This window comes from Protopterus annectens, chromosome 2.part0 (genome assembly GCF_019279795.1).
Source record: "Protopterus annectens isolate FY-2018-M chromosome 2.part0, PAN1.0, whole genome shotgun sequence".
Classification (NCBI taxonomy): Eukaryota; Metazoa; Chordata; order Ceratodontiformes; family Protopteridae; genus Protopterus; species Protopterus annectens.
The window spans coordinates 918,227,355-918,254,163 of NC_056728.1; the positions used below are offsets into that span (position 1 = coordinate 918,227,355).

At 39.0% G+C, this 26,809-nt stretch overlaps 1 protein-coding gene across 1 annotated transcript in view; it reads left to right on the forward strand.

Annotated features, from left to right (window-relative positions):
• Positions 1-26,809, forward strand: part of LOC122793294 (proepiregulin-like) — a 125,090-nt gene that overhangs the window by 57,104 nt on the left and 41,177 nt on the right. Inside the window, exons 2-3 of the mRNA XM_044061165.1 lie at positions 10,422-10,508; positions 16,420-16,540. Of these exons, the coding sequence (XP_043917100.1) occupies positions 10,422-10,508; positions 16,420-16,540 (208 nt within the window). The remainder of the gene's footprint in view (positions 1-10,421; positions 10,509-16,419; positions 16,541-26,809) is intronic.

The following is a 26,809-nucleotide window of genomic DNA, read 5'->3' on the forward strand; positions in this document are numbered from 1 at the left end:
AGCTGCATCACAGACTAGCAACCAGGAGGGCAATGAGACTGGCCTTGGAAATGTACAACTCTCATAAAATGGACAGTTCAACCTTTCCACAGAGGACTTAAAAATCCATCTGGAGTTAGAGACTTGAGCTGAAGGCCAAGCATTTGGACATAGAAGCAGCAGAGAGACTGAGATGCCCAGAGGCTGAGGAAAATGAGAAACTGCGATATCTGGAGGCTGAGGAAAATTAGAAACTGCAACTCCTGGAAGCTGAGGAGAATGAGAGACACAGACACCATAAAAAAGAGATGCTGACTCTTCCCCAGAGTCATGGAGGTAAGTGTGCCAGACTTTCCCATGAGTGTGTATGTGTTTGTATGTAAATCAAGCCTCAAAGAGTGTATGTGTCAGGTACTTGGGCAGGGACATGAAGCACTGGTTAGACAGAGAGGGTGCCTGAGGTTTTGGCTTGACCACTCAGCTGAGATCTCAACCCTGTAGCTATGCCAGTTGGAGTCTTCTTTAGGATCTGGAGAAAGAGGGAGAGATCAGCCCCAGACTGTGATCTCTGTCTGCTCTTAAGGGAAATTGCACTTTACTGTGTGTGTACTTGTCATCCTCCCATTGTGTACATCCCACACTGTTGCCAGATGTGAGTATTGAGGCTCCTTGATTACTGGGCCAGTGCAGAGGCATCACATATTAATGTATTTATTTATTTATTCATTCATGAATGATTCATTACTTTTGATAATTGGGTAGGTGTGCTAGATGGCAGACACTTTTTCAGCCATGACCCAAGCCCACAGGACAACAGTTGTAGTAACAATGCAAAATAAAACAGTGGAGAACCAACAGCTAGATATTCAAAATATTCTAATATGATTTACAAATGCCTTTTAAAACAAATTAAAGAACATAAACAGATATGTAGATATCTATAGACAGTTGAATATATAATAGCTTAAGGGGAGCAGCTGGTATAATCATTTGCACAAGGGAAAGCCAATTATTGATTACTATTTTTCTCATTAATACGATGATCCTTTTATATGCATAAGACTAACCTTAATGACCTGCATGGTATTACTACCAATTTCTTATTAGACTTTTTGCAGTAGACACCTGCCACTAATTGTGTTGCTCAGATATCCCACGTCTGCCGCTAATACAGTTTATAATATTTAAAGTGGATAGTTTCATCTCAGAATCATAGCAAAAATGATTATGAATGAGTTTGCAATCATAACCGGGATGTTATGTGTTCTATGCATGGATAACAAGAAGCTTACCTTGAGCAAAGCTTGAAAGGCAAATTTTGACATCCATGCTGCCAACACCTAACTTTCTGGGTTAGGATCAGAAGTACTCAACTATAATTCTTTTTGTGCTCAAAAGTTTACCAGTAAGAAATCAAAAAACTGTGTAGTAGCGTAAGTGCTTTACAGTGTAGAATGCCACACAGTTAGCAGAGAACACAGGAAAGTTGGTAAACGCTTCATTTGGACTTAAAAAATGCATGAGTAAAGTGTTTAAGTTCATTTAACAGCTTCCTGTGCTCTTCTGTTGTGGTCAGTGAATACTACTGAGCATGAGACTAGTGCTTAACAATGCTGTGGTGGATTATAACAATTGTTAAACACCTTTCTGACATCAGAAAGGTGTTTAGCAAGCCTGCCTTTTCACCAGTTTTGGAGAATAATTGCAGCATTCCATTTGCTACATATACTGATAGCACCAAGCACCAATTTAATATGGGTAATGCAGGCTGTAATGCTCTCAGCTTTACTGAAAACTAGAGTTACTGCATTACTTCCTTTCTTCTCAGAAACTTGTCTTAGAGCAGTAACCATTTCTAGGCGGCACAGCACACAAGTGCGCATTAGTTCATTTATCTTTTCCCATAGTTGCTTTTGCCTTTGCCATTAGAAATCAAGGTGTTTCCACAAATCATTGTTTTACTACTGCTGTATAACCTGAATCTTCTCATTGTCCACCTTGACTCCTATTGTACTCCTGAATACAGAAAATAAAATAATAGACAAACAGATAATAACTGTTACAAATACTTGAAAAATAAGAAGTGCATAAGCTTAAAATATTGAAAAAATGTTTAAAAAGCATATGTCTTAATATTAAATCTATGTCATTGCATTAATACACAGTTGTCTCTTAAAGAACAGTGGCTCCCAACTACACAGTACCTTTTGTAAGTACTTGGTCATTTAAGCCCTGGTGTTTGGGAAGCATTCAAAAAAGCTGCCAATGCAACTCCCATGATTCAAGTTTATTTTCACAGCAACCTCTCTTGACAGGTTTCCGTGCTCCTTCCAAAAAAGACAGTGTTTTCATCACCTTAAGCTCCATAAGAAAAACCTCATCGTCTGACTCCAATCTGGACAATTTAATAATTTGTCCCCTTACCAAATTTCTTTTTGCCATGTTGGATGGCAACTAGGGAAGTGTGGATAACGGTACAAAAAAGTTAGTTTTTGACAAATGCTGGATTCACATATCCCCTCTGTTAAATTATTGGAAACAAATAAGTCCAGATAATTAATACTATAGAAACTCTTGTCACATGTAAATTTTAAAGAAAACCCACTGTACTCTTTATGTACAAGAAGAATAGCAGGTTTTCTGACTATTAGAAAGCTATGCTATATTTCTTTTCATGATACACGTTTGCACCATTGAGGTTGGGATTCAAAGACAAGTACTTAGCAGCTGTGTTGTGGCTGACAATGAGTAATCCACAGCATGATGTGGCCCATGTCTATGAATTGGGGCTTTTATAGTGCCAATGAAAAAGCATGTAGCAAATTTCATTGAGACACTTTGTGTGGACAATTGGCATTAGGCAGGCTTAGTGCAGAATTTGCATTATAAAACTGCAGGTGATTGAAGTGGTTGACATCAAAGGAAGTATGGTACACAATGCCTCATCACTGCTACATGAGCTGCAAACAGGTTAAGGAGGGACAGAATAGCAAAGTGTCTACCCAGTTCATCATATGAATGTAGAAAGAGTGAGTTATAAAAGAAAGAAAAACAAAAATGGCAATCAGAGACAAACGTACACAGATAACAACAAAGGATAAATGCAGGGGGTTAAGAAGGACACATTTTTGTGGAAAAGTACTCAATCGTCCATATAAGAAGAAGATTGTAGCTGGGGAAGGTAGTAAGGAATGATTGTGAGAGGGATAGACATAAAGATTGTAGGGGCACATAAGCAAACATAAAATACAGACACGGACAGGGTTGATATTGACACAAAAATGAGGGGCAGTAGTAGATGGATGCGAAAAGAAAGTGAACACTTGGTGATGGGATAGATTAGTGAGGAAACAATGTATGAAGATTAACACACAAGGTAGGGAACACATGGATGGTGGATTAGGGCACATGGCAGATGCCATATTGGCCCAGTGGCCAATCTACACAGGTATCAGTCACCTCTGTGACTGATGTTATATGCAGGCTTCCCTTTTCTTGGCCTACTGGTCAGAGTGTGCCAGTCACCAGATTCAATCTACCAACCCAATAGGAAATCCATGGTTGTGAGACACAGCCAACTACTAGTGCATCTTAGGTATCTGTATATTATGCAGCTAATGCCAAGTGACCACATGGGAAAAGACTGTGACGCTTTCAGAAGAGGACCAAGTTCCTCTTCTGACAGTGAACACAGAGGTCACCAGTTGACACACCATGGTACCTACACCAGGATTACTTCATCTCCCTGTTGAGATGCAAGCCTAAAGATCACTTGTGAACCCAGCATCAAATGCACTTACCCCCACAGACTGTGATGACCATCAGTGCTCCTCTGCCACTGTTAGAAATGGACACCAGAAAGAGCAGAATGAAAAAGCAGAGCTCATTAGTACACATATACATTACACATACTGTTAAAGCTGTACAGAACAGTTCAGTAGTGTATATTGTGGCATATGCACCATCTCACCTTAAGAGGCTTTCTTGCCTCCTGAAGTGTCCTTTCATCTTCTCTGTCTTCATTTCTAAGACAAAGTATGAAGAGCATAAGTGTAGTGTTGGTCCTGGAAATGTGAAAGCATAAAAAGATGTTTACAGTAGAACTCATGTCTGCCCTTCCATAACCTCTGCTTTTCACTGGCTTAGCAGATTGGAGTGATGCCACCACATGTCACCATAGTGATGCCTGCAGTGCTCAACATAATGGGTTCTGCAAGTGGAATCACTCACCATCCTAGCAAGTGCATTTCAGGTATCAGTCTTTTACAAAGGGTCCTCATATTGACCTATAAGGCACCCCTGAAAGTCTTTATGGAGGATTAACAAGAAAGTCTTGCTTTTCCATGGGAATTATGTGGCAGCCTTGCTGTTTCTAGTACCTGAAGTAGCCTGGTCATTCAGAGAGATCTGCTTAGGGAAAATAAATGGTATTCCCATGTACATGGATGTACATCCAAACTTCAAATAAAACAGCTCTTGTACCTTGCAGCTAGTGCATGGGAGGTGAATACCTTAACCATTGTGCTAACCAGTCTCTCTCTGTAGTGCAGACCTGTGGCACTATGAGTTTCACTGATGCCATGCATGTGCATATAGTGCATGACCTTTCAGACAGGCATATCAATACCACTTGTGATGAGAGTGCATCCCATTAAGGTATCATTTTTGAGTTAGATGTGATAAATTCTATCAGTAACATAACTACCACAATGTGAGGTCATAATCAGCATGCTTAAATGTGCCAGTGTCACATTGTGAGAAACCGTGCTACTATTCACACCCATGGAATCAACAGCTTTCTTCACTGGGATACTGGACTTTGAAATAGGGAAAATGGGCATACAAGAGGAAGACAAAATACCTGGTTTTATACCCCTGGACTTTACTGAGCACCAGTTGTAGATGGTAGCAACAGAAAGAGACACAAACTGCTGTATGTGAGAAGGAAAACAGACCGCAATGCCATGACACTACTGAGTCAAGCTCTGCTTTTGGTTGGTTGTTTCCCAGTGGCAGTGTGCTCAGAGGGTAGAACATGCCACACAGAATATGATGGCCCCTGTACATTGAGTGAGACATGGCAATGTTTATTGTGGGGCAGGGTGTGCAGAGCATTACAAGGATTCAATATGCTGAATCAGGATGGTGTGTCATAACAAGCCCATAAATATTTATATAAAAGTGTGGGTAGTATCATAGTACAACAAAGGGCAAGAAAATGGGTGCTTTATGGCATAGGGCAACAAAATACAGGTGTAACAGACATTAAGACATAGCCATGCACACACACACACACACACACACACACACACACACACACACACACACACACACACACACACACACACACACACTGTCCAACATGAGTAACCCACAGGTGTACATGTCATGCCATGAATTGGCATTAATACAGGCCCAGCAAACATATGACACATGCATCCCAGCAAAAGGCAACCTGGTCAAGCCTTTGCAGATATTGGTATGGCTGGAAGTGGCACAAGACAACAGTGCTGTGGGTGGCCATATCATCAGATTTGGCAATGGGTAACTAATATAATATTGTATGCCAAAAAGAACATGCAGACATTACAAAGGGCATGTCTTCTATATAAGTTGGACCACTAACACAGAAGAAACTCACAGAGGTTGAGGAGTTTTTGATGTACCTTCCTGGAGAATGGGAGCAGACCCTCAAACCCAATGGTGGCCAAGTTATGAGAGTTGAGCTACTGATTAATGTACAGGTATCATAATATCATAATGCACACTGCACTGCATTTGAAGCACGGTTTATTCAGCAAGAGTCTCTTACATATGTGTCCCTTACCTCTGGACTGAGAACTACAATGGCAAACACTACAATGTATGTCTGTATGTATCCATCTGGTATTCATAGATTGTCATATGAGTGGGGGGTCCATTTACTATGGTGGTCCCACAAGTAGTATTTTTATAATTTCACAGCTTCTACAGGTGGAGGTACCAGAGTAAGGGGCTAGCACTTGCCTAGTATTAACAGGCCACTTGGATGATGATGATGATGATGATTATGGCAGTGTGTGCATGGCATTGTCTGGTAACACAGTGTCACTGTCAGCAACAGTGATATTTGGGGGCTCACATGCTTCACCCACATATGAAGAGCCTTTGCAAGAACAGTCCATTCTCACCAATGTTTGATTTATGTGTTGCAGGCTATACAGGAGTCCATAGCACAATGCCATCTGTAAGGCACATTGCATGTAACCTCAAATGAGGAGATATGTGCTGGTTTCCAGCACTATCATGACTTTGCAACAATTGACATTAATCATCAGATATATAGACCAGTGATCCAGGAATATAGAGCTGCTATAGGTGGAAGTGATGAGTGTCGCGCATTACCTTCTGTATGAAATGCAACAGGCACATGACTTGTGGGATGACATCCAGCACCTAAAAACTTGCATGATGCATAGGGAGGGGATGGTGCTGCTTAGTTTACTGATGGTTACATGGCATCCATTAGTATATCCAAAAACTATATGATACCTGTTCTGCAATCTACTTTCCATAGGCAAGGAAGAGTCAGAATGCAAGATGGATGGCTGCAGGCTAGGCATACCCAGATGACACAGACTGTTCTTGTTACTACATCACTATCAGCTTTATCCAAAGAGGCTATCATACCTGGCTCTGGCCAGTTTCATATATGTGGCCACCAATGCTTCTCAGGATCCACCCTTTGGGTACCTCACTAGGCTTCACACTCTTAATTCCACAGTTCTACACTAAGACATGGTTGTCAATTGGGTTCTAGATGCCAAGCATATGAAGGCTCCTGACAGGGGATACCTAGTCAGAGTACACATTCATGCTTCTATATTTCTACATGATCTCTGACACAAATTGCATCAAGTCATCAGGCAATCACAGTACACATTACCAAAGATTCAACATGGCATCTCCTGCCTGCCACTGGTGAATGTTATCCTTGACTCCCCACAACCTGCCACCAGACTGCAAAGCTACCGCATCTACTGCCATTGACACTTTCCCATTCAATAACATTATTGTCACCTGTCATTGGTCTCCCCAAACCATGCAAATGACAGTGACTATGCCCTTCTCACTTCCTAATGTGGGTGAGTGAGGTAATATGTGATGCACAGCATAGACAATCCATGCACTGTATGGCACACTCTGGTTGAACAATGCACAATCATTTCAGTCTGTGTTGTTTGTACCATGGCCCATAGTTATGGAACCTGCATTGTCTCTCTACCAGTGTCAGTGTATTGTGCCTACTTTTTTTCTCACATGGGCTGCTGCAGCTGCCTTTTCCTCCTCTGACTAGTTGCCCTGCTGCTTATTCATTGGCCTGCTAAGAATATTGCCTACTACTTACTGAAGCTGTGTCTACAGATCCATGTTATGTAACATGGTGAACACTACAAATGTGTGCATAGAGTTTTCAGTTGAATACTCTTTAATACACCACCAGATACATCTACACAGTAAATGTGCCCAGTTACTTGACCAAATCCCATTCTACCTGGTTCTGTATATCAGGAAATGTGGAGTATCAAATACCATCTCTTCCACGCTCTGAGGACTGCAGATGGGGGTCCTCATCCATGGCCCCAGCATATATCCAGGCTGTTTTTTATGGAATGTGTTTTTCCCATGTTCATGTAAATATTCATATTTTTATTATTATAATGTTTTTGAGACAATTTTAAACATATATATTATATTTATGATAAATGGAGTAATGTAGCAATGGGTTCAGTAAAATAATGCAATAAATGAAGGCAATAAGGCTGCCATTTCAGTATGTCTTGTCATTTGCATGCTAGTGTTGTGTGTCATGGCTAAATGTGTATTGCATGTAATAAGATCTTGCATGGCAAATTCTTCTTCAGCATGCATCCACACTGCAGTCTACTGTATGCTGCTTTGTCCTTACAAGCCTTGTGTTGTGGCAGTTCATCCATAGTTTCCATCAGAGGTCGCTACACATCACATATCATTTCACACTCTTCATGAGAGATGATCAAGGCAGCATTTGCCACTACCTCTCATGTGTGGGCTCACTGTTTGATCTCAAGAGTAGTAAATCAACACATATTGAAGTAATACTGAGCACATCACACGTTTGGAATGAGCTGCAGTCTGCATATTTATGCAGCACTCTACACGATAGGAAGTTTGTACTGACCTTTGTTCTAACATTCTGCAAAAGTGAGTTGTTTCCTAACAGAATGATTAGCCCATAGTCCAAAGGCCAGCAATAAAGCTAGAATGTATACTTACAGAGCTCACATGAGCAATTTATGTGGTAATCTGTGTAATGAGAAAAGTATACATAAGAGACATGTAATGAAGATAGCATATAAAAATTGTAACAGGTTTATCAGTCTTAATCTGTGTACTTTTATCAAGGATACACACTCACAGAAAGCACTACTGCCTATAATACCAACATGGTTATGCTGTATTTCAGGCAGATTGTTCTATGAGACTAAATTTCGATATTAATTACATTTCTTTATCTTTATGCTTTTGTATGATGTGGTTAAATTTAGAGTGTACCTTCTGTTTAATAAAATGTCTACGGCGCATTGCATTTGCTATAATTTGAACCAACGCATGCTGATTTCATTCTGTGAACATGGGTATAGTTATAAGCACATTATGTACACCGTAGGAGTCACTTAAAAAAAAAACTATTTATTCTTTTTAATGTGATGCACTTGAATTTATTTATTTTTATGTGGCATGTTTCTCATGCTTTATGGTTATATATTTTGCTAAATGACTCTTTATTTCACACTCACTGGCTACAAGACTGTTTTCTAAAACTTATGATTTCTAGGGTTGGGTGTATATTTTTGGAAGGAGGATACCTTATGAAATTTTAAAATTTCTAGCTATGCACAATTTAATGATCACTTTTATTGAAAAAAAATAATTTACAATTGTTCATTTAAAGGAAATGGACAGCAACAGAATTACAGAATCTAGGGACCTAAAGCTCATCTGCTACATAAATAGGACATATTGGAGGGTAGATGTGTATCTCAGAGACTACCTCTTCTTTGAAACAGACTTCCTATCAGTGTGAAGCAGAGTTCTTCCCTAAACCAATTTGAATTAAAAGTGGACCAGTGGATGGGGAATTAGAAAAGTACCCCTGGTCTTGCACCTATGTCTCTAGTAGACAGATGCAGCCTATAAATGCTTGATCACCCATGGCCAGCCCTTTACATACCTTGAGGTATCAAAACTTGTCATACATTTGCAAAGCATGTATTGGCATAAAAAGGCCCCCTGAGTCATTAACATAGTAACACCAATGAAACTATAAGATGACTTTACATAGGATACAGGCAAAGCTTATGTCTGACAATGGGGAATGGAGTACATGTGTGCTGAACTTGCTGAAGATGCAATTTTGTCTTCTTATTCTCCTCAACAGGCCAGTCCTGATATCATCTGGTCCTCTACCTTGTCCCTTGTCATGGCCAATCAGTGCCACCCTCATGTTGACTTTATGGTCTGTTTCTGTTCCCTCAACTGAGCTGCACACTGTAGAATAACATGGGTCACCTGACTATACAGGATTACCTTTTCTGGGAATGTGAAATCATAAAGCCACTGGTATGTGTCCTGTACTGGCTTATGGCTAAGCAACTTCCATAAGATGGGAAGGACACCCCCCCCCCTGCCATGAAGCTGAATATGAATAGGTCATGTCTGCAGAATTCAGGATAGGACACCATCCTCATTTTTGCAATTCTTTCCCAGAGAGGAAAAAAACATCATGGCAACATCCCCTGCTGATCTCTGTCCTTTCCATTTCCTTCAGTGTTCTTTCTGCTTCTCCCACTCTCCAAACAAAGTCACAAGAGCCATTATCATCTCAACCCTCCCACAGGTCTAGACTTACAACAACACGAAAACCTCATTGCTTGAATATTGGGGCATACTAGCAAATCCATTTCCCTGTTGTCACAGTCTGTGTTCAGTTCTCTGTGTCATCAGCCCATCTGTGAAAAGCACTTCCATAATTGTGAACTTGGTTTGCATGTTGCTCTGGAATATGAAAGAGAAGTCTATATAAGTTGTTCAATGTGACCGGTTCTATGCTTATCCCATGAAAAAAAAGAAACAGGCTTTTAAGAACTTTTATTAGTATTAAAATGTCACCACTTAAGGATATGCTAAATCTGTTAAAATGAAGTTGTAATTTAAGCTGCGTGTAAACAATGATCTCACAGTGTATTAAAATGTCATGCAGAGTATCGCAGATGTGGTCTCTTTTTATGACACATTAACTTTCAGAAATAACAGGCATGATTCACCAAGCAAGTCTATAGAAACATCAATATTAATTAAATGAAGTATGGCAGTTAAGAAATATTGATATCCACTTACATTTGATGTTGTTCTTCTAATAGGATTTAATTCCATGAACGTTGCCTATAGTGGAACAGCAGCACCATTATGTGGGCCAGTGGAGAATGCCAGTGGATGCCAGGATCCAGGTATTGTACTCTTATCTGTCATTGAAAACCACATGCAAGAAAAGCATGCCAGTGTTTTCAAAAATATATACAGAATTGTAGACATAATTATGGATGTTAAGATGTAACATGAAAGAAGCAAGGACATTTTTATTTAATGTTACCTTTTTGGTACATCATACTGCATTTGACAAAATAGGATTACAAACATTTCAGTTAGTAGAATGAATGTGCTTATATTAATTGGTTTGCATTGTCTGACTATTTGCCTTCTAAATTGTATAGAATTTCACAGAACATCCACAATTTTTGCCTCATATTTTTTATCTGCTGTACGTAAAATCTGAGATTTTTTGGCAAAGCACTAAAGTTAAAAGACAAATGAGTTTTAGGCATCATATCCTTCAGAAAATGTATCGTAATACAAAATCTGTAATTCTAACAACTTTCTTTGTTTATAAGTGCAACATTTAATATCTGTCCCTGATTTGGGACCTTTGCCTCCCCCCTTTATTTTATCTTTGTCTAGGTATGCTTGTAAGCAGACAGCTTTTTTTTCCAGATTTAAAGATTAAATAGTTGCTGCTTTCCACCTGTAATTCAGTCCTTCATTTAAATTCTCCATACCTAAGGGTTGACTACAAAACTAAATCTATGCTCTTTGGTACTCCACAAAAGCTGACTACCTTACCTGGTCTATATTCTTGGCCCTGATGTTTGACTTGAAGTCTGCTAATATATCAGTATTGCAGTATTCCTAACATTTGGAACTTTCCATGGAAAAGTCCTATCCATCTTGCCAGCTTTATAAAGCTCAGAATCCTTCCCCTGTGAGGTGTGCATCCATTTATTCATGCTGGTATGAGATGCATATATCTGCATAATCTTCAGAGATTTCTTGCCGTGATAAAGAAGGTTTTTAAACAGCCCAGACCTCAGGATGTATGATGTCACCAACAACAGGTGTACAAATTCTAAGCACACTTCCCAACAGGAGCTTAAATAAATCCAGGAAACATGGAGTATAAAACAAAAGTAGAAAATGCCAGTGCTTTGAGAATCAGAGGAAAGGGTGGAAATGTATACAGAAACTTCCTTTCCAGGTTATGGCGTCTGTTGCCATTGATTGCTTTCAAGGAGTTCTGAAGTGAAATAAATTCAGTTGCCTGTTTTGTATTGAAGCAAACAAGTCTATTTGAGGAACTCCAAACTGGTGGATGAGCCGAAGGAGGACCTCTGTGTTCAAAATCCAATCATGAGTGTGTTTCCCAGATCTGCATAGAGAATCTGCTACAGTGTTCAGCTGGGTGGGAATGTAGACTGTCTGTAGAAAGAGACCATCTTGAATGGCTATGTTTGCAAAGGGGATAAGACGTTGTCTGCCTTGTGTCTTTATGTACCCCACAGTTGTGTTATTGTCTGTAACTACTTGTAGAGTACATTGTATCTACTGCTGGTGAAGATCTGTGAAACGATTGATTAGGGCCATTATCTCTTTGACATTGATGTCAGTTTTCCTGTTCAAGAGCCTCCATGCAGCCTGAACCTGAACCTCTCTCTATGTATAATATGAAGTATCTGATGCAGTTGCTCTGTACTGGAAGTGGATGTACAAAGGGATGTTTTTTCATCTTTTATTAATAAAATTTGGAAAAGCACCTATTTTATTAGCTACATCATTGTCACTCCCTAAATTCTCCAGTTATTATAAATTGCCATTTTTATTGCTCCAGAATCTAAAACATATGGAAGTGCTATCCCCATATTCCACCTATCACTGTCATTTCCACTCTCACTCTTATAGACAGATAGACATGTGTTTGTTGCATTGTGTAATGCAAGGATTGTTATCAGAAGATCAGGTACCTGATGTGGTAATAGGGGTGATATCTGGTGTCCCTAAAATTCATAGAAACAATTTTCATCCACCACTTAGACCCATATGTTCTGCAAAGGGATCAAACTGGGAACCAGTGTTTTTATTTGTTAGCCCTAAAAAATAGTCGGAAAAAGTCCATCCCACATAAGAGATTATTTCCATCATATCAAATAAATCATATTTAGGGTAACAGTTGAGGATAACTCCATACTTGTTACCACTGATGTGAAATCTCTTTATACTGGCATTCCCCAAGATAGATGGGATGGAATGGGCTTTCATTATATTATTAAGAAGAGTGACTATCCAGTAGAAGGCAGTATTTCTTAGTGAATGTATGGAAATAACATTAAATTATATGTATGCTTTTATTTTTAAAGATTATTTTTACAAAGAAAAGTAGGTGGGGCAGTGGGAGTGGCAGTGGCCATACATTTTGTCATTATACTAATGGTCTTTTGGGAGAAACCTCATTATGTAGTCTGTCGTTGTTTGAGGAAATGAAAATGTATGGTCATTTTATGGAGAATATTCATAATATGGAGTGGTACATAAACAGAATTAGTTCATTTCATGACATACATTAATAATAGTATGGATTTGTTTGAGTTTACACATTAGCAATAACAACATAATTATGAGTTACAAGACCACCACCAGCAACACCGTGCATACTTGCATTTCTTATAAGAATGCGTCTGTTGGTGCTTTATTGCACTGAAACCATATGCACCCACAGTATGACAAACAAGGCTTGATAAAGTGTGTGGATTAGGCCAAAGCGTTTAACAATGGAGGAGTAAATAGAATACAATATAAGTTCAGATTTGAAGAATAGGTTTATGGGAAGAGGTTTCTCTGCTTATGTAGCTGATGATATTATGGGGGTTATTTGTTATGAAAGAAAGATGAATGTTAAAGGGGAAATGACAGCAATAAGTGGAATTTAACAATGCCACTTCCATAGCTTTAGATTGTAGAATGATAAAAGAGCCAATTGATAATAATTAGATAATTTTAAGGGGTAGCATGATGTCACTAGTAAATGATTTTTCCATTTTTATTAATAAAAGATGTAAAAATATCAAAAACTTTTTGTGGGAAAAACAACAGAGTCTACTACTACGGCTGACATTTCACAACGGATATTTCAATGTAAGTCATGTAGGATAAGCACATTTGTTTTAGAAGGCTGTACTATTTATTCCAAAACCATTAGGACATATCAGGGTACATTTTTATGTGTAATTCTTCTGATATGGAAGATCTTGGAGAGATCAAGGAATACTAAGACTATATAGATTCAGGATGCTATACAACCTCAATATTCCTTGATCTCTCCAAGGCCTTTGACACAGTGTCTCACCCCTTACTTTTGAACACACTGTCTAACCTAGACCTTTCACATAACACAGTAAAATGGTTTCAGAGCTACCTCAAAAATCATAAACAAGCAGTGAAATGGTCCAAGGAACTCTCATCCTTCCTCCACAACACTACTGGAGTCCCCCAAGGCTCCATCCTAGGACCCCTACTCTTCAACATTTTCACAAACAACCACACTGCCTCTCACCCTGGGACCCTCATTCAGTATGCTGATGATTCCACCAAACTCTACACTGTTTAATCACTACCAGAACTATTTTCAAAAACTCAACAGTCCTTTACTGCAGCTGAATCCTGCCTAAGGAATGCCCAATTCTTAATCCGAAGAAGACAAAACTAGTACTCTTTCATACCAAAAATACCTCCCCTGTCACTGATCATTTCAACATCCTTGCATCTGACAGCACTGTCATTGAAATAGTGCAGGAAACCAAACTTTGAGGTGTTATCATTGACAATAAACTTTCATTTCACCCCCATATACAGCAAAATATAAAGAAAACTCATCAAAAACTGTGACTCATATAGAAACAAACATTTCTTTACTGCAGCAACCAGAACTACCCTTGCAAAAACATTTTTACTTCCCTCCCTTTTTTATGGTGCCTCTATCTTAACTAACTTACAAAATTCTACCCTAAGCAAGTTGGAACAGTGCTACAACAATGTTGCAAAGTTTACCGCAAACTCTAAATATCACACACACCATTGTAAACCACTCCTAGAATTAAACTGACTTGAACTCCTCAACCCACTTGCCTTTATTCAGCTATCTACCTCACAGATCCTTATTTTCAAGCCTACTGCCTGCCCTGCACTAATCAGTCGTGTCACACCTTACACACCAATTCGATCCCTATGATCAGAAAACAAAAATCTCTTAGCTATCTCAAAACCCACAAGAAAACCTGGTCTCTCTCTGTATTCATACTTTGTCTCTATACTTTGGAATTCACTACCTCTAACTACCAGGTCTATGCCTGCACTAACCCATTTCAAAGCCTCTTAAAAAATCATCTCAAAAATGCATGGCACTGCTCCTGCATAAAGCCTGCTTAATGCTCAAGTCTTCCTCTTTCTGTCACATTTCATTCCCTCAAAGACTGCAAGATCCTAACGTTTTTCTAACTCCTTCTCTGCTTCTATACTATATCTTAAATGTATTGCTTCTATTCTTCTTAACTCTCTCTCACTATCTATCTGCATCACTAACTTTCTGTCTGCTATTTTCCTAACTGAAACTTTCTATTTTGCTTGTACTATTACAGTCAATGTTACACAATGCACTACCTATGCACTACTTTTTTTGGACAATGTCTACATCATGTATGGTGAGAGTGACTATTACTGTATGTAGTGTTTTAACTGTATAGCATTGTCTAGATGTGTAGTAATGTATTTCAACATCTTGTAGCAGTTTGTTCTTTCAACTTATTTTTGTATAATATTTCTAATGTAATTTATACTGTATTGGATTATACTGTATTTGTATTGTACTGTATGTGGAGCTTTTTTCCCCAGGCCTCTGCTGAAAATGCATTCTGTAGACCCAGTCAGACCACCCTGGTAAACAAATGTCAAATAAATAAATAAATAAATATGGTTTACATTGCTGTTTGTATGTCAAGTGAGACATTTTATGTTGGGAAAGCTAGCAGAAAGTTGAGACAGAATATACAAACATATACATTCTATAAAAATGTGAAAAAGGTTTTAATTTCTGTTTTTGAATGTGCTACTGACTGTTGAGGATGGCAACAGGGGTGATGTCATTTATGCCAATTATAAATGGCAAGTTCTTCTGGATGCATGCAGTGGGGCATGAGTTCAATACTGGGTTTAATTATAAGGGTGTGATTAAAAAGGAAAGAAACATTTTGAAATAAGAATGAACTATCATAGATGTTTTAAATTGTCAACATTGTTTAATTATATTTTTTATAATATAGAGTAAAAATCATTTATATGTGGCATGTGATAAATGTCAGGTGATTAGTTCAGTTTTTATACATAGTGGTGTCGTTAAAATGAATTTAATCTAATGGTGTCTCCAATCCAGCATGTGATTTTTTTTGTTAGATGAAAGTGCTTATTTGGATTAAATCAGTGAAGTATAAGTGGTTTAGTCATCCATGTTCCTCATTTTTCCAACTTTGGAGTTTTAGTTTCTCTTGTGGTACTTGGAAAAGGGAAGCACTTATGTTTTGGGACTTGGGATACATGTGTTTGTTTTAATTATCTTTCATACTTTGATGAAACTGTATTAAGGAAATGTTAAGAGAGAAAAAAATTAATAGACTTCTAATAGTAACAACTAGTTTTACCAACTGTATGATGAGATTTTCTCATGTAATATACTACAGTTTGAAAAATACATCTAGAATCCCGATTTTTATAATTAGACATTATGTAATGAAAAGTTTATTAACTGATACAATGATCTATGTAACAAACCATACACAATGATGACAAGTTTCATCAAATAAGAATAAATTATTAGATAACTTGAATGATAAATTAAGAACTGCCATTGCTGTTTTATATGGATAGTTTTAAACCATTTTTTTCTTTTTGTATTATCTAAATTGACTGCATTCCATTACTTAAGAGAGTGTTGTTGTGCAGAGCCTATTAAACACCTATTAATGAACACTTTTACTTCACTAGATTCTGCAGAGTTACCCCATATGGCAGAAGTGAGAATAAGAAACTGCAGCCAAAACATGGAAAACTACTGTTTATATGGAACATGTATATTTTTTGAGGACTTACAGGAACACCATTGTCGGTAAGAGCAAAATGTGGCCTAGCAGGCCAATGTATTGTAATAAAAGCTTAGTAAGAAATCTTGGTTTAATGAAGATGTTTCCTAAGCATTCATTCATTCATTCATTCATTCATTCATTCATTCATTTCATCTATTTAGGACAGAAAAATATGAATGATACATATTTGATCTGTAGGTTGATGACTTAAATATAGTTTGTTGAAGACAATCCTTCTAAATGAAGTTTTCTATATATTTATTTTGAAACTTGCTTCAAGCATTCACAACATCATAGTCTTAATGTAGAGTGGGTAAACTTTTTTCCTGGACTGGGCATGTGAGAGTTTAACTGGTGATAGGTTAAGGAAAAATAATTTCATATATTCTTCCCTTTATTATTTCCTACTAGTGGCATAATTGATATGCATAATATATTTAAACTTGCAGTAATTTCTCTTGAAAGTATAAAAGCAAATGAAAGGCATGCATCTACTGTTTTAAAGATATAACCTCTTGTGTCTCCTGTGCTCACTAGCAGGTCATACATAGGTAATCACTGTCTACTTCTAAAAGAAACCTAATTAGATCTAGGCAAAGAAAGCAGGCAGTTAAGGGATGTATGTTGAGATCATTTGTATTGGCACCTCTGTTGTCCCTGGAATGATGTAATTGCAACACCATCCTTTACATGTAGCAGAACTAGTTTAGTTACTTTAGCTGTGGGAAAATCAGCAACTAGAATTTGTTGATGTAGTGTTTTCTGAAAAAGGAAATGATGTAATGATATGGTGGGAACACACACGCAAGAGTGGATTATATCGATATTTGAGGTGGGTCTTTATTCTGTCTTGTCTTTGGAAGAAATTGCTGACACATCTGTGGAAAAGGTCTGCCTGTGTAGTTTAATATTTTTTTCTAATTTAGAGTAGCTAGGGTCAGCAACTTTTTGTTTTTTGAAGAGACAGCTTTGACATTTAGTTAGCTATGTTCACATTCTTCTTTATATATTCTGTCCAGTGTATCTTAATGTTATTTCAATTTTTATGTAACTAAATTGTTTGCTTTATTGTTTAAGTAAGGTTTATCTGTTCACTTTTGAGCTTTTTTGACTTTTAATTACGTGGATATTATTGTATTTATTTTCTGAGATGAGAGTTATCATTTACCATTGCAGGTTAACAGGCTGCAATTCCCATATCCACTTAACTAGATTATTTGAGCCCGGTGTATGATATCATATGTGACTTAATAAAGAGTGGCAGGTAACTGGAGGTCCCCAGCTACCAGAGTGGTGGTGACACTGCCATGACAGGAAAAAAGCTGTGGTAAATTGTAGAATTCTGCCAGCTTTCACTTGGAATTTTATGTGTGTATATAAGAGCTTGTGTGAAAGGTAGTTACCATAGGTAAGGGGCACAGGAGGACACAGTGGTTCACAGAAAGAGTAGTGGAAAGCAGCCTGGGATGTTAGGCCAAGGACTGTGCTCTGAAGGTGGCCTGTGCACAGCCTAATCTGGGGGTGGATGCTGAAATGTCATACTTAGGATATTAGTGAATATTCCATTTATACTCTTGAGGGAGGTTGCATTTTATAAACTGATTGTTTGACTTAGACATGAAGCACTTTCTCTCTTTTATTGTAACCTGATGGGTGCCAGTTGTGTGACTCAAGAAACCATCCATCTGGTATCAGATAGAACACTTTCTACATTTTTGATGGGTAGTTAGTGAGGATTCTAAAAATGAACATAATTTAAAACAGTGTTGTTGCAAAATGTGTATGTGTGTATGCTCTTTCAAGCACGTTAAAATATACAGAGGTTTGGTTGTCCACAGCTGTTATTTTAGTTTTCATTTAGGAAAACAAGCAGAGAGTGGGTCTTTTGACAACTATGCTAAAATGTCAGTAGTGCAGCTGAAAAAAAGAGTGCAAAACCATAGGAATTAAACAAGCTGAGATGTCTAAAAATGAGATTGTGTCAGCTATGTTTGCATCTGGGAGGCATGGCATGGTAGTAGCTGTTGCTGAGCAGTAGATTGACAGATGACAACCTCTTTCATCCCAGGAGGACCTTGAAGCCTTACTGGAAGAAGAGAAACTGGCACTTGAAATGAGAGGTATAGAATTTGCAGCAGCCAAGAGAATACAGCAGTTGGAGGCACAATTATTTGATTGAGCATTATTCTCTAATTATTGCTATAGGTTGAATACCTTTCTGAAGTATATATATATATATATATATAGTTGGCCAGAGTGGAGTGAAAAGGGTAAAGGGAATTAGAAGGTGGCTGTTTTTGAGGACATCCCTGCTGATGTTCTAATTTGGAATGATTTTAACAATGCATTACCTTATGCACATGCTGTTACACACAGACAGACATTGAGGGAATCACATGGGGAAGACAGTAAGGATACCCAGCTGGGACCCACACCTTCACTGTTGACTGGGAATGTGGCTAACACAGAGGAGGAGCTGGTCAGTAGCAGTGACCTGGAATGTTAGCTGTAGCAGAGGAAAGGTATACAGGGCTTATAACAGAAGGTGATACACTTCAAGGGAAGAGTTAGGAGGTAAACGTTAGCCAAAACCTGAGGAAACACTGGTAAACAGTACCAGACTTCCTTTGCAAGGGGAGCAGTGGAGGGTCAGGTTTAGCTCTCAAACCCTCCTACATGAGATGTAATAGAGGTAACAAGCTTTATTTCTTAAGGTATGCCTCCAAATGTCTTGCTTGAAGTTCTTATGGAGGGAAAGAATTATGTTGTCATGCTAACAAAAATGGATTTAAAGATTTTATGTATTTTTTTCTTTTCCCATTTTATTTCTTTCTAGTAACTCATATGGTGTGCAAAGTGTGTGGTAACCTTGGGGCCTTTACTCTTGAAAATGTAAGAAAAGATTTGAAAGGCAGGAAGACAGTATTGATCTACTGTTTAAAATATAACTTCCTACTCTTGTAGTAGCAGGTCATGAAATGTAATTACAATCTACTTTAAAGAAGTAGCTGACTAGAACTGTGAAAAGAAAACAGACATTAAAAAGCAGACAGATAAGAGACATATGCTGAGAGCTTCTATATTGGTAGTCTATTGTCTCTGGTGTAATGTAACTAAGCTTTTAAACTTTACACTGGAAGCACTAGTTTAGTTATTTTTGCTATGGGAAAGCCACCAGCTAGAACAAAATGATGCAATGTTTTCTGAAAAGTTAAATGAAATAATGGATGTTCTTCGTTTTCCATTGCTGCAGTCCTTACTATTGGGTATAGTCATGACCGACGCCATATCCCCAGTCTTTTGCCGCATGGTCCGATGCAGAAGCAGTGTGCAGGTTGGCGTTCTGAAATATTAGTTTCAGACCGAAACAGAGTTAACATTTTGGTTTTCTTGCCTCAGTATTTTACCGGATGTCAGAAAAAGTGAATAACTGTATTTCTTGTGGGAAACAGATACCTCATAGGGATTACCATACCTTGTGTATACCTTGTTTAGGGCCTGAGCACGACGTTGTTGGTTGCCGCTCTTGTGCTAGGTTTAACAAACGCACTATTAAGAGGAGGTTAGACTGTGCCAGGTTAGTGTTTGGGAAGCGTTGCAATTATAAAATGCCGCCGGATGCTCCGGCGCCAAGAAGCGCAAGGACAAAACAGTGAAGCCTAGGGTTGATGAACCGGCAGTCCCGGACGTCGGTTCTTTAGAAGGCTCAGTGGAGCCAGAGGTTTTGCCAGGAGTTTCCATGGAGTCTCAGGCAGAAACTTTACTGTTACAGGATGTGCCTTCTCAGGAGGTAGGCCAGGCTGAGGGGCTTCTCAGGTAACTGTTCTTCCCTCTCTTCCTAAGGTAGTTAGAGCCTCTCCTTCTGTTGCCAAAACTTCTTTGAGAGGTAGGCCTAGTTCAGCTTCAGTGGGGGCTTCTCCTAGCATTTCGGGTTCTGTACCTAAGAAACATATGCTTAAAATGGCAGAAGATTTGATTACTATGATTAGAGGTTCTATGCCCCCTCCTGATAAGAGGCCTAGGGTGGAACCGGAGTTTGATAGTTTTGAACAGTGTTCAGAGGCTTCAGAGTCTTCTGCGGAAGACTTGCAGGAGTATCCTACTTATTCTGATTCTGATGTGGATGATTCCACTCCTACAGCTTCTCCTCCTGAGGATTTCTCATTTTCAGAGACTCTGCATTCCATGAGGGAGCACTTTAAATGGGAAGGCCAGGATTACTCTGATTCCAGGAAAAGGCTTAGGGAATTCTTGTTTTTGCCCCAGCATAGGCCCTTAGCTATTCCTCCTGTGTTGAATGTGGTGGAAGATGTTTTTGCAGAGGCTTCCCTGAATCCTGACTCTTTGCCTCCTGCTCCTGTTAAGCCTGATAGGTATTACAGGGTGCCCGAAGCTCATAAGTATTTGTTTAGGAGTCCTAGGGCGGACCCAGAAACTATTTCTCAAGGGCCTAAAGGTGTTAAGGCTTCTGTGGTTAAAAATCCTGTTCCCACTGATAAAGAGGCAAGGGCCTTGGATAGGTGGGGAAATAAAGTGTATACTTCTTCCACTCTAGCCATGAGAGCGTTGAATTGTCAGTTTCACATGCTAAAATATCAGAATTATCTCCTTTCACAATTAAAATCTAAGGTGGATGCTAAGGTATTGAGTGTAAAGAGTTGCTGGACTTGGTTCATGTGTCTGAGCAAGTGGGTAAGCATTCTTTGCAATGTGGTTTTGATGCTGTACAGGCCTCCTCGAGGGTGGCTGCTACTAGTTCTGTTCTTCGCAGGCATGCCTGGTTGAAGGATCAGAATTTAGCTGAGCATGTTAAGACAAGAATTTTGGATGCTCCTTTACAGTCTGATGTGTTGTTTGGATCGCCTGTGGAAGCAGTTTTAAAGAAAATGGAGGACAAAGCTAAGTCTATGCAAACTGTTAAAGATTTTTGCAGGTGCGTTTAGTAGAAATTGGCCTGCTAAGGGGTGGACATATCCTGCTTATGATTCCCAGTCTAGGGGTAGGTCTAGACGTGGTAGGGGCAGGGCTCAAGGTTCTTTAGGCCTAGAACAGGAGTTCACCTGCTCAGACTTCTGGTGAGGGCAGGGTCAGTCCTTAACAGACCCAATGACCTGTCTTTTCAGCTGCCAGTAGATTCTCGTCTGGCAGCTCCTTTGGGAGGAAGACTGTCTCTTTTCAAAGAAAATTGGGATTTAATTACTCAAGACAAATGGGTGTTGGATATCATTCACCACGGTTACAGATTTTATTTCCATACAATGCTCCCTTTCAAAGGCATGCCAGACGTTCCTCCTCCACAAAGAAAGGAGGCTCACAAGCAAGTTTCTCAGTTACTCCAGATGGGGGCCATTCAGCCAGTCCCTGTATCAGAAAGGGGCCTAGGATTTTATTCTCGCCTGTTCCTAGTACCAAAGAAGGGGAACACATGGAGACCAATTTTGGATTTATCTCTCCTCAACACTTTTCTGGACATTCCCAAGTTCAAGATGTTGACGTTACAACAGCTTTTACCTCTGCTGGGCAAAGATCACTGGATGGTAACTTTAGATCTCAAGGAAGCTTACCTTCATGTGCCTATAAGGCTAAGTTGCAGGAAGTATCTGCGGTTTCGAGCTGGAAATTCTCATTATCAGTTCTCTGCATTGCCCTTTGGCTTATCTAAGAGTATTCACAAAGGTTCTGGCTCCAGTGATAGCTTACTTCAGGCTTCAAGGAATTCAAATCTATCCTTACTTGGACGACTGCCTGATTCTGGCTCAAGAAAAGGAAGACCTTCTACAGCATCTGGAATATGTTATAGCAGTGCTAAGATGCCTAGGGTATTCTGTGAACGAAATAAAGTCCAGTCTAGTACCCTCTCAAGACATGTGCTTTCTGGGTGTGAGACTGAATACAGCAGCCCAGATGGCCTTTTAACCCCGGACAAACAAAAGAGTCTGTCACTTTACTTCCATCAACTATCTCATCAGTCCGTGCTGACTGCAAGGACAGTCCTTCAAGCATTAGGGTTCATGGCATCTTGTATTCTGGTGCTTCCCAATGCCAAACTGCATATGAGGAAGCTACAATGGTATCTCAAAATGTATGGACACAGCACTGCCAGGATTTGGACACTGTCATTCAAATAATACCTTGCCTTCAAAAAGAATTCTTGTGGTGGGCTCAGGAATGTCACCTAAACAAGGGACTCTCTGTGACCCGGCCAGAGGCAAGTCAGATTTTAACGACAGATGCCTCGGACATTGCTTGGGGAGCTCATCTAAATGGAAAGTGGATACAAGACAAGTGGCCTGCCAGACTACAGCATCTACATATCAACATGAAGGAGATGTTAGCAGTCCAGTTTGCATTAATGGCTTTCAAGGAGTTACTTCTTCCAGGGCAGGTGTTGATTCTAACAGACAACACAACTGTCATGTGGTACATCAACAAGCAAGGGGAACACATTCTTATCCTCTATGCAGGCAAGCAATGATTTTATGGGAGACAACTAACTCTTCAGGCAAGGTTTCTGCCAGGAGCACAGAACTCCTTAGCAGATGTGTTAAGCAGACAAATCATGGATCCCCACGAGTGGAAACTGGATCTTCATGTATTTCAGAAATTGACAGTGTCATGGGGAACTCCAGACATAGATCTGTTCGCTTCTCCACTAAACCACCAGCTGCCAAAGTATTGCACAAAGGGGTTTCATCACACAGCTTGGAAAGTGGATGCTCTGTCTTTCAGTTGGAAAAATCTTCATGTGTATGCCTTTCCACCTCTGCCTCTTCTTCCAAGGGTACTATTAAAGGTCAGACAAGACAGGCCAAGGATGATTTTGATAGCTCCAGATTGGCCTCGGCAACACTGGTACCCACTACTACGGAGTCTGGTACAGAAGCCTCCATGGCCTTTACCTCTGATTCCTCATCTGTTATCTCAGAACGACGGTCATCTGCTCAATGTCAAGCTTCACTCTCTTCATCTAACAGCTTGGCATATTCTGTGTTGAAACACAGCAGGTCTCAACTTCCTCAACAAGTTTTAAATGTGATTATGGAAGCTAGAAGACCTAGTACAAGGAGAGTGTACGCAGAAAAATGGAAGAGATTTTTATTTTGGAGTACAGCAAAGAATTTGGAGATTTCTGAGCCTAATTTGAGTGTGGCTCTTCAATATCTTACTGAGTTATTGGACAAAGGTTTGTCCTTCTCTTCCATTAAGATTCATGCTGCAGCAATTTCAGCTCACTATGATTGTGACCCACCTTATCCTTTGTTCAAGCAGTTTCTTAGAGGGGCAAAGAATATAAGACCCGAGCTCCTACTCCTGCTTGGGATCTCAATTTTGTGTTGGAAAAACTTACTCTACAACCTTTTGAGCCTGCAGCTACTGCTGAATTGAAATACTTGTCATGGAAGACTGCTTTTCTGTTGGCTATTACTTCTGCAAGAAGGGTGTCTGAGTTGCAGGCCCTTATGGCAGTAGAGCCCTTTGATTTTCCATAAGGATAGTAATCCTTCCTTTATGCCTAAGGTGGTTTCTAGTGTGGCTTTAAACCAAACTATTCATTTGCCTACGTTTTATGCAGACCCTCAAAATAAAGGGGAAAAGATTTTGCACACTTTAGATGTACACAGGCAATTGCGTTATTATTTAAGCAGGACTAAGGATTTTAGGCAGTCTCAGCAGTTGTTTGTTTCTTTTGCTTTGAGTTCACAGGGCAAGCCTGTGTCAAAACAAACTATTTCTAGGTGGATTGGCTTTTGCATTGCATTTTGTTATTCCCATCATGGCAAGGAGATTCCAGCTGGGATTAGGCCTCATTCCACTAGGGCTACTGCCACTTCAACAGCATTTCTGGGGTGGCAACTAAGGATATTTTGGAAGCAGCTACTTGGAGTTCAGTGCATACTTTCTCTAAGCATTATCACCTTCCTATCTACTCTAAGTCTAGGGCTGGTTTTGCCACAGCTGTTTTGCAAGGCATGTTGTCAGCTCCTACTTCTTTATGATTTGCCAGCCTCCCTTACCTCTGCTTTGGGATTCGGACTGCAGCAATGGAAAACGAAGAACATAGTACAGTTTTGTACCTACCATAAATGTAGATGTTCGAGGATTCCATTGCTGTGTTTAGGGGTGGTTGTGTAGGTGAGTTTACATGCTTATATTTTTGTATATATTCTTGTATATATTGTACATGTTTTTGGTGCAGGTATTTTGGGACTTGTCTTTTTAGGGTCTTCTGACATCTGGGGCAAGAAAAGACTGAGGATGTCTAATGACCCGACGCCAGCCTTATACTCTGGTATTGACTATACCCAATAGTAAGGACTGCAGCAATGGAATCCTCGAACATCTACATTTATGGTAGGTACAAAACTGTACTTTTCTGGGAGTACAACTGTGGAAATGGAATGTATAATATTTGAAACCATTATTCATTCTGTCTTGTCTTTGATTGGAAGAAACCATTGACATGGCTGTGGAGGAGGACCAACCATGTATTTTTAATATTTTCTAACTTGGAGCAGTAACTCTGTTTTTTTTTTTTTTTTTTAAGGAGGTAGCTATGGCATTTAGTTAGATGTAGTTCAGATTTTTTTTTGTTTGCCATAATGTGTCCAGTGAAACTGAATACTCTTTTGATTTTCCTTGTGCACTTTATTATTCCTCTTCATATTTGACCTGTAACTACACTGCCTGCCTTGTTGTTTAAGTAAAAGTTTATTAATTTACTTTTAAGCTGCTGTGGTTTGGCATTTTTATTATATAGTTATTATTGTTTGTTATCTGTGCGAGAGTTACCATTTATCATTGTAAGTTGACTGGTCGTGTCTCAAATCTCCACTATTCTAAACCATTTGGGCCTACTACAGTGAAATATTAAAGTATATGACTGATTTCATACTCCGCTTTTAATCAAAAGAATCTAGTACCTGGTGGTCCATGGCCAAACAGAGTGGCGCCAGTACCACCATGCCAAGAAGAAAGCTGTGAGAAATTGGATAATTCTACCAAACTTCATGTGGATTGTGTTTGTGTGTTTGAAAATATAAACTTGTTATAATAACTTGTGTGAAACACAGTTACTCTGAGTTAAGAGCACTGGAAGTTAACTGTGATTCACAGAGATGGTGGTGAAAAACAGGCATGCTGCGCTAGGTAAAAGACTGAGTTCTAAAGGTGCCCTTGTGCAGTCTAAACACTTTGATGTTGAAAGTTTACACCCAGGACAGCAGTACATATTCCCATAATGCTCTTGTGACCAGGTTGCATTTTTTGAATTGATTACTGAATCTGGCTTGCGTGTGCTTTCTCTCTCTTTTATTGTAATGTTCTGGGTAGCACTGGTGTGGACCAAGAGACCATCCTTCTGGTGTGAGACAGGACCTTTGCTACATATTTGGTGGCAGTATCTGCTATCATTCTTCACAGAAGCCATTAAAAAAATCAACATAAAAGTTTGATTTATTTAAGCTCAGACCAGCTGAATGATCTTTGTGGCTCTTTCACTGATCCAGCTACTTCCAAATGAGGCAAACATAAAATAAAAGTATATAATTTAATACATGATTACATAATGAATTCAAAAGGGGTGATGATTTTGTAGCAGTTGTCTGGCGAAGTTCATACATTGTTGTTGAACGAAAGTGCTTATAATACTAAAAATAAGTTTCCTTTAGCAGTGACCTTTGTTTTTTGTTTTTCTAAATTATGAATGTGTCTAAAATGAAGTGTAGAGACCTGACTGGAGACCAGTTTGTTACTAAAGTATCAGTAGCTTCTAGAGTCCAAGTAAAAGTAATGGAGGAACAGCGAATATTGTGAATAATTAGACTGAATTTCAAATAAAAGCACTTAATAAGCATTCATTTCTATTAAACTACATTTTATCTTCTGATCGTTTGTTTAATTTTATGGTTTTGTTATGAACTGTTCAATTGTTTTTCACTTTGTTTCTAATATGAATTTCATATAAGTATCCTTGTTACAGTACATAAGATGGGAATTCCTTTCAGCAGCTATAATATTCATTTTGCTCATACATCTTCCACTTGCTCTTTATTTTTGACCCTGTTGCCACATATCACACTGTAGTCAATTTTAATTCCATTTTAATCTAAAACCTCTTTTCTGGGGCATTTTGAAAACGCAGACAATTTTTATAGCTGTTTTTTTTCTGAATGGCACAGGACAGACCTGTACATCCTGAAGCTGTGCTTTCTCTTGCATTACAAATTTCCTCAATGAATCAAGGATGCCACAGTTTTACAGCTTCTATCAAATCTGATGATCTGCTGTATATC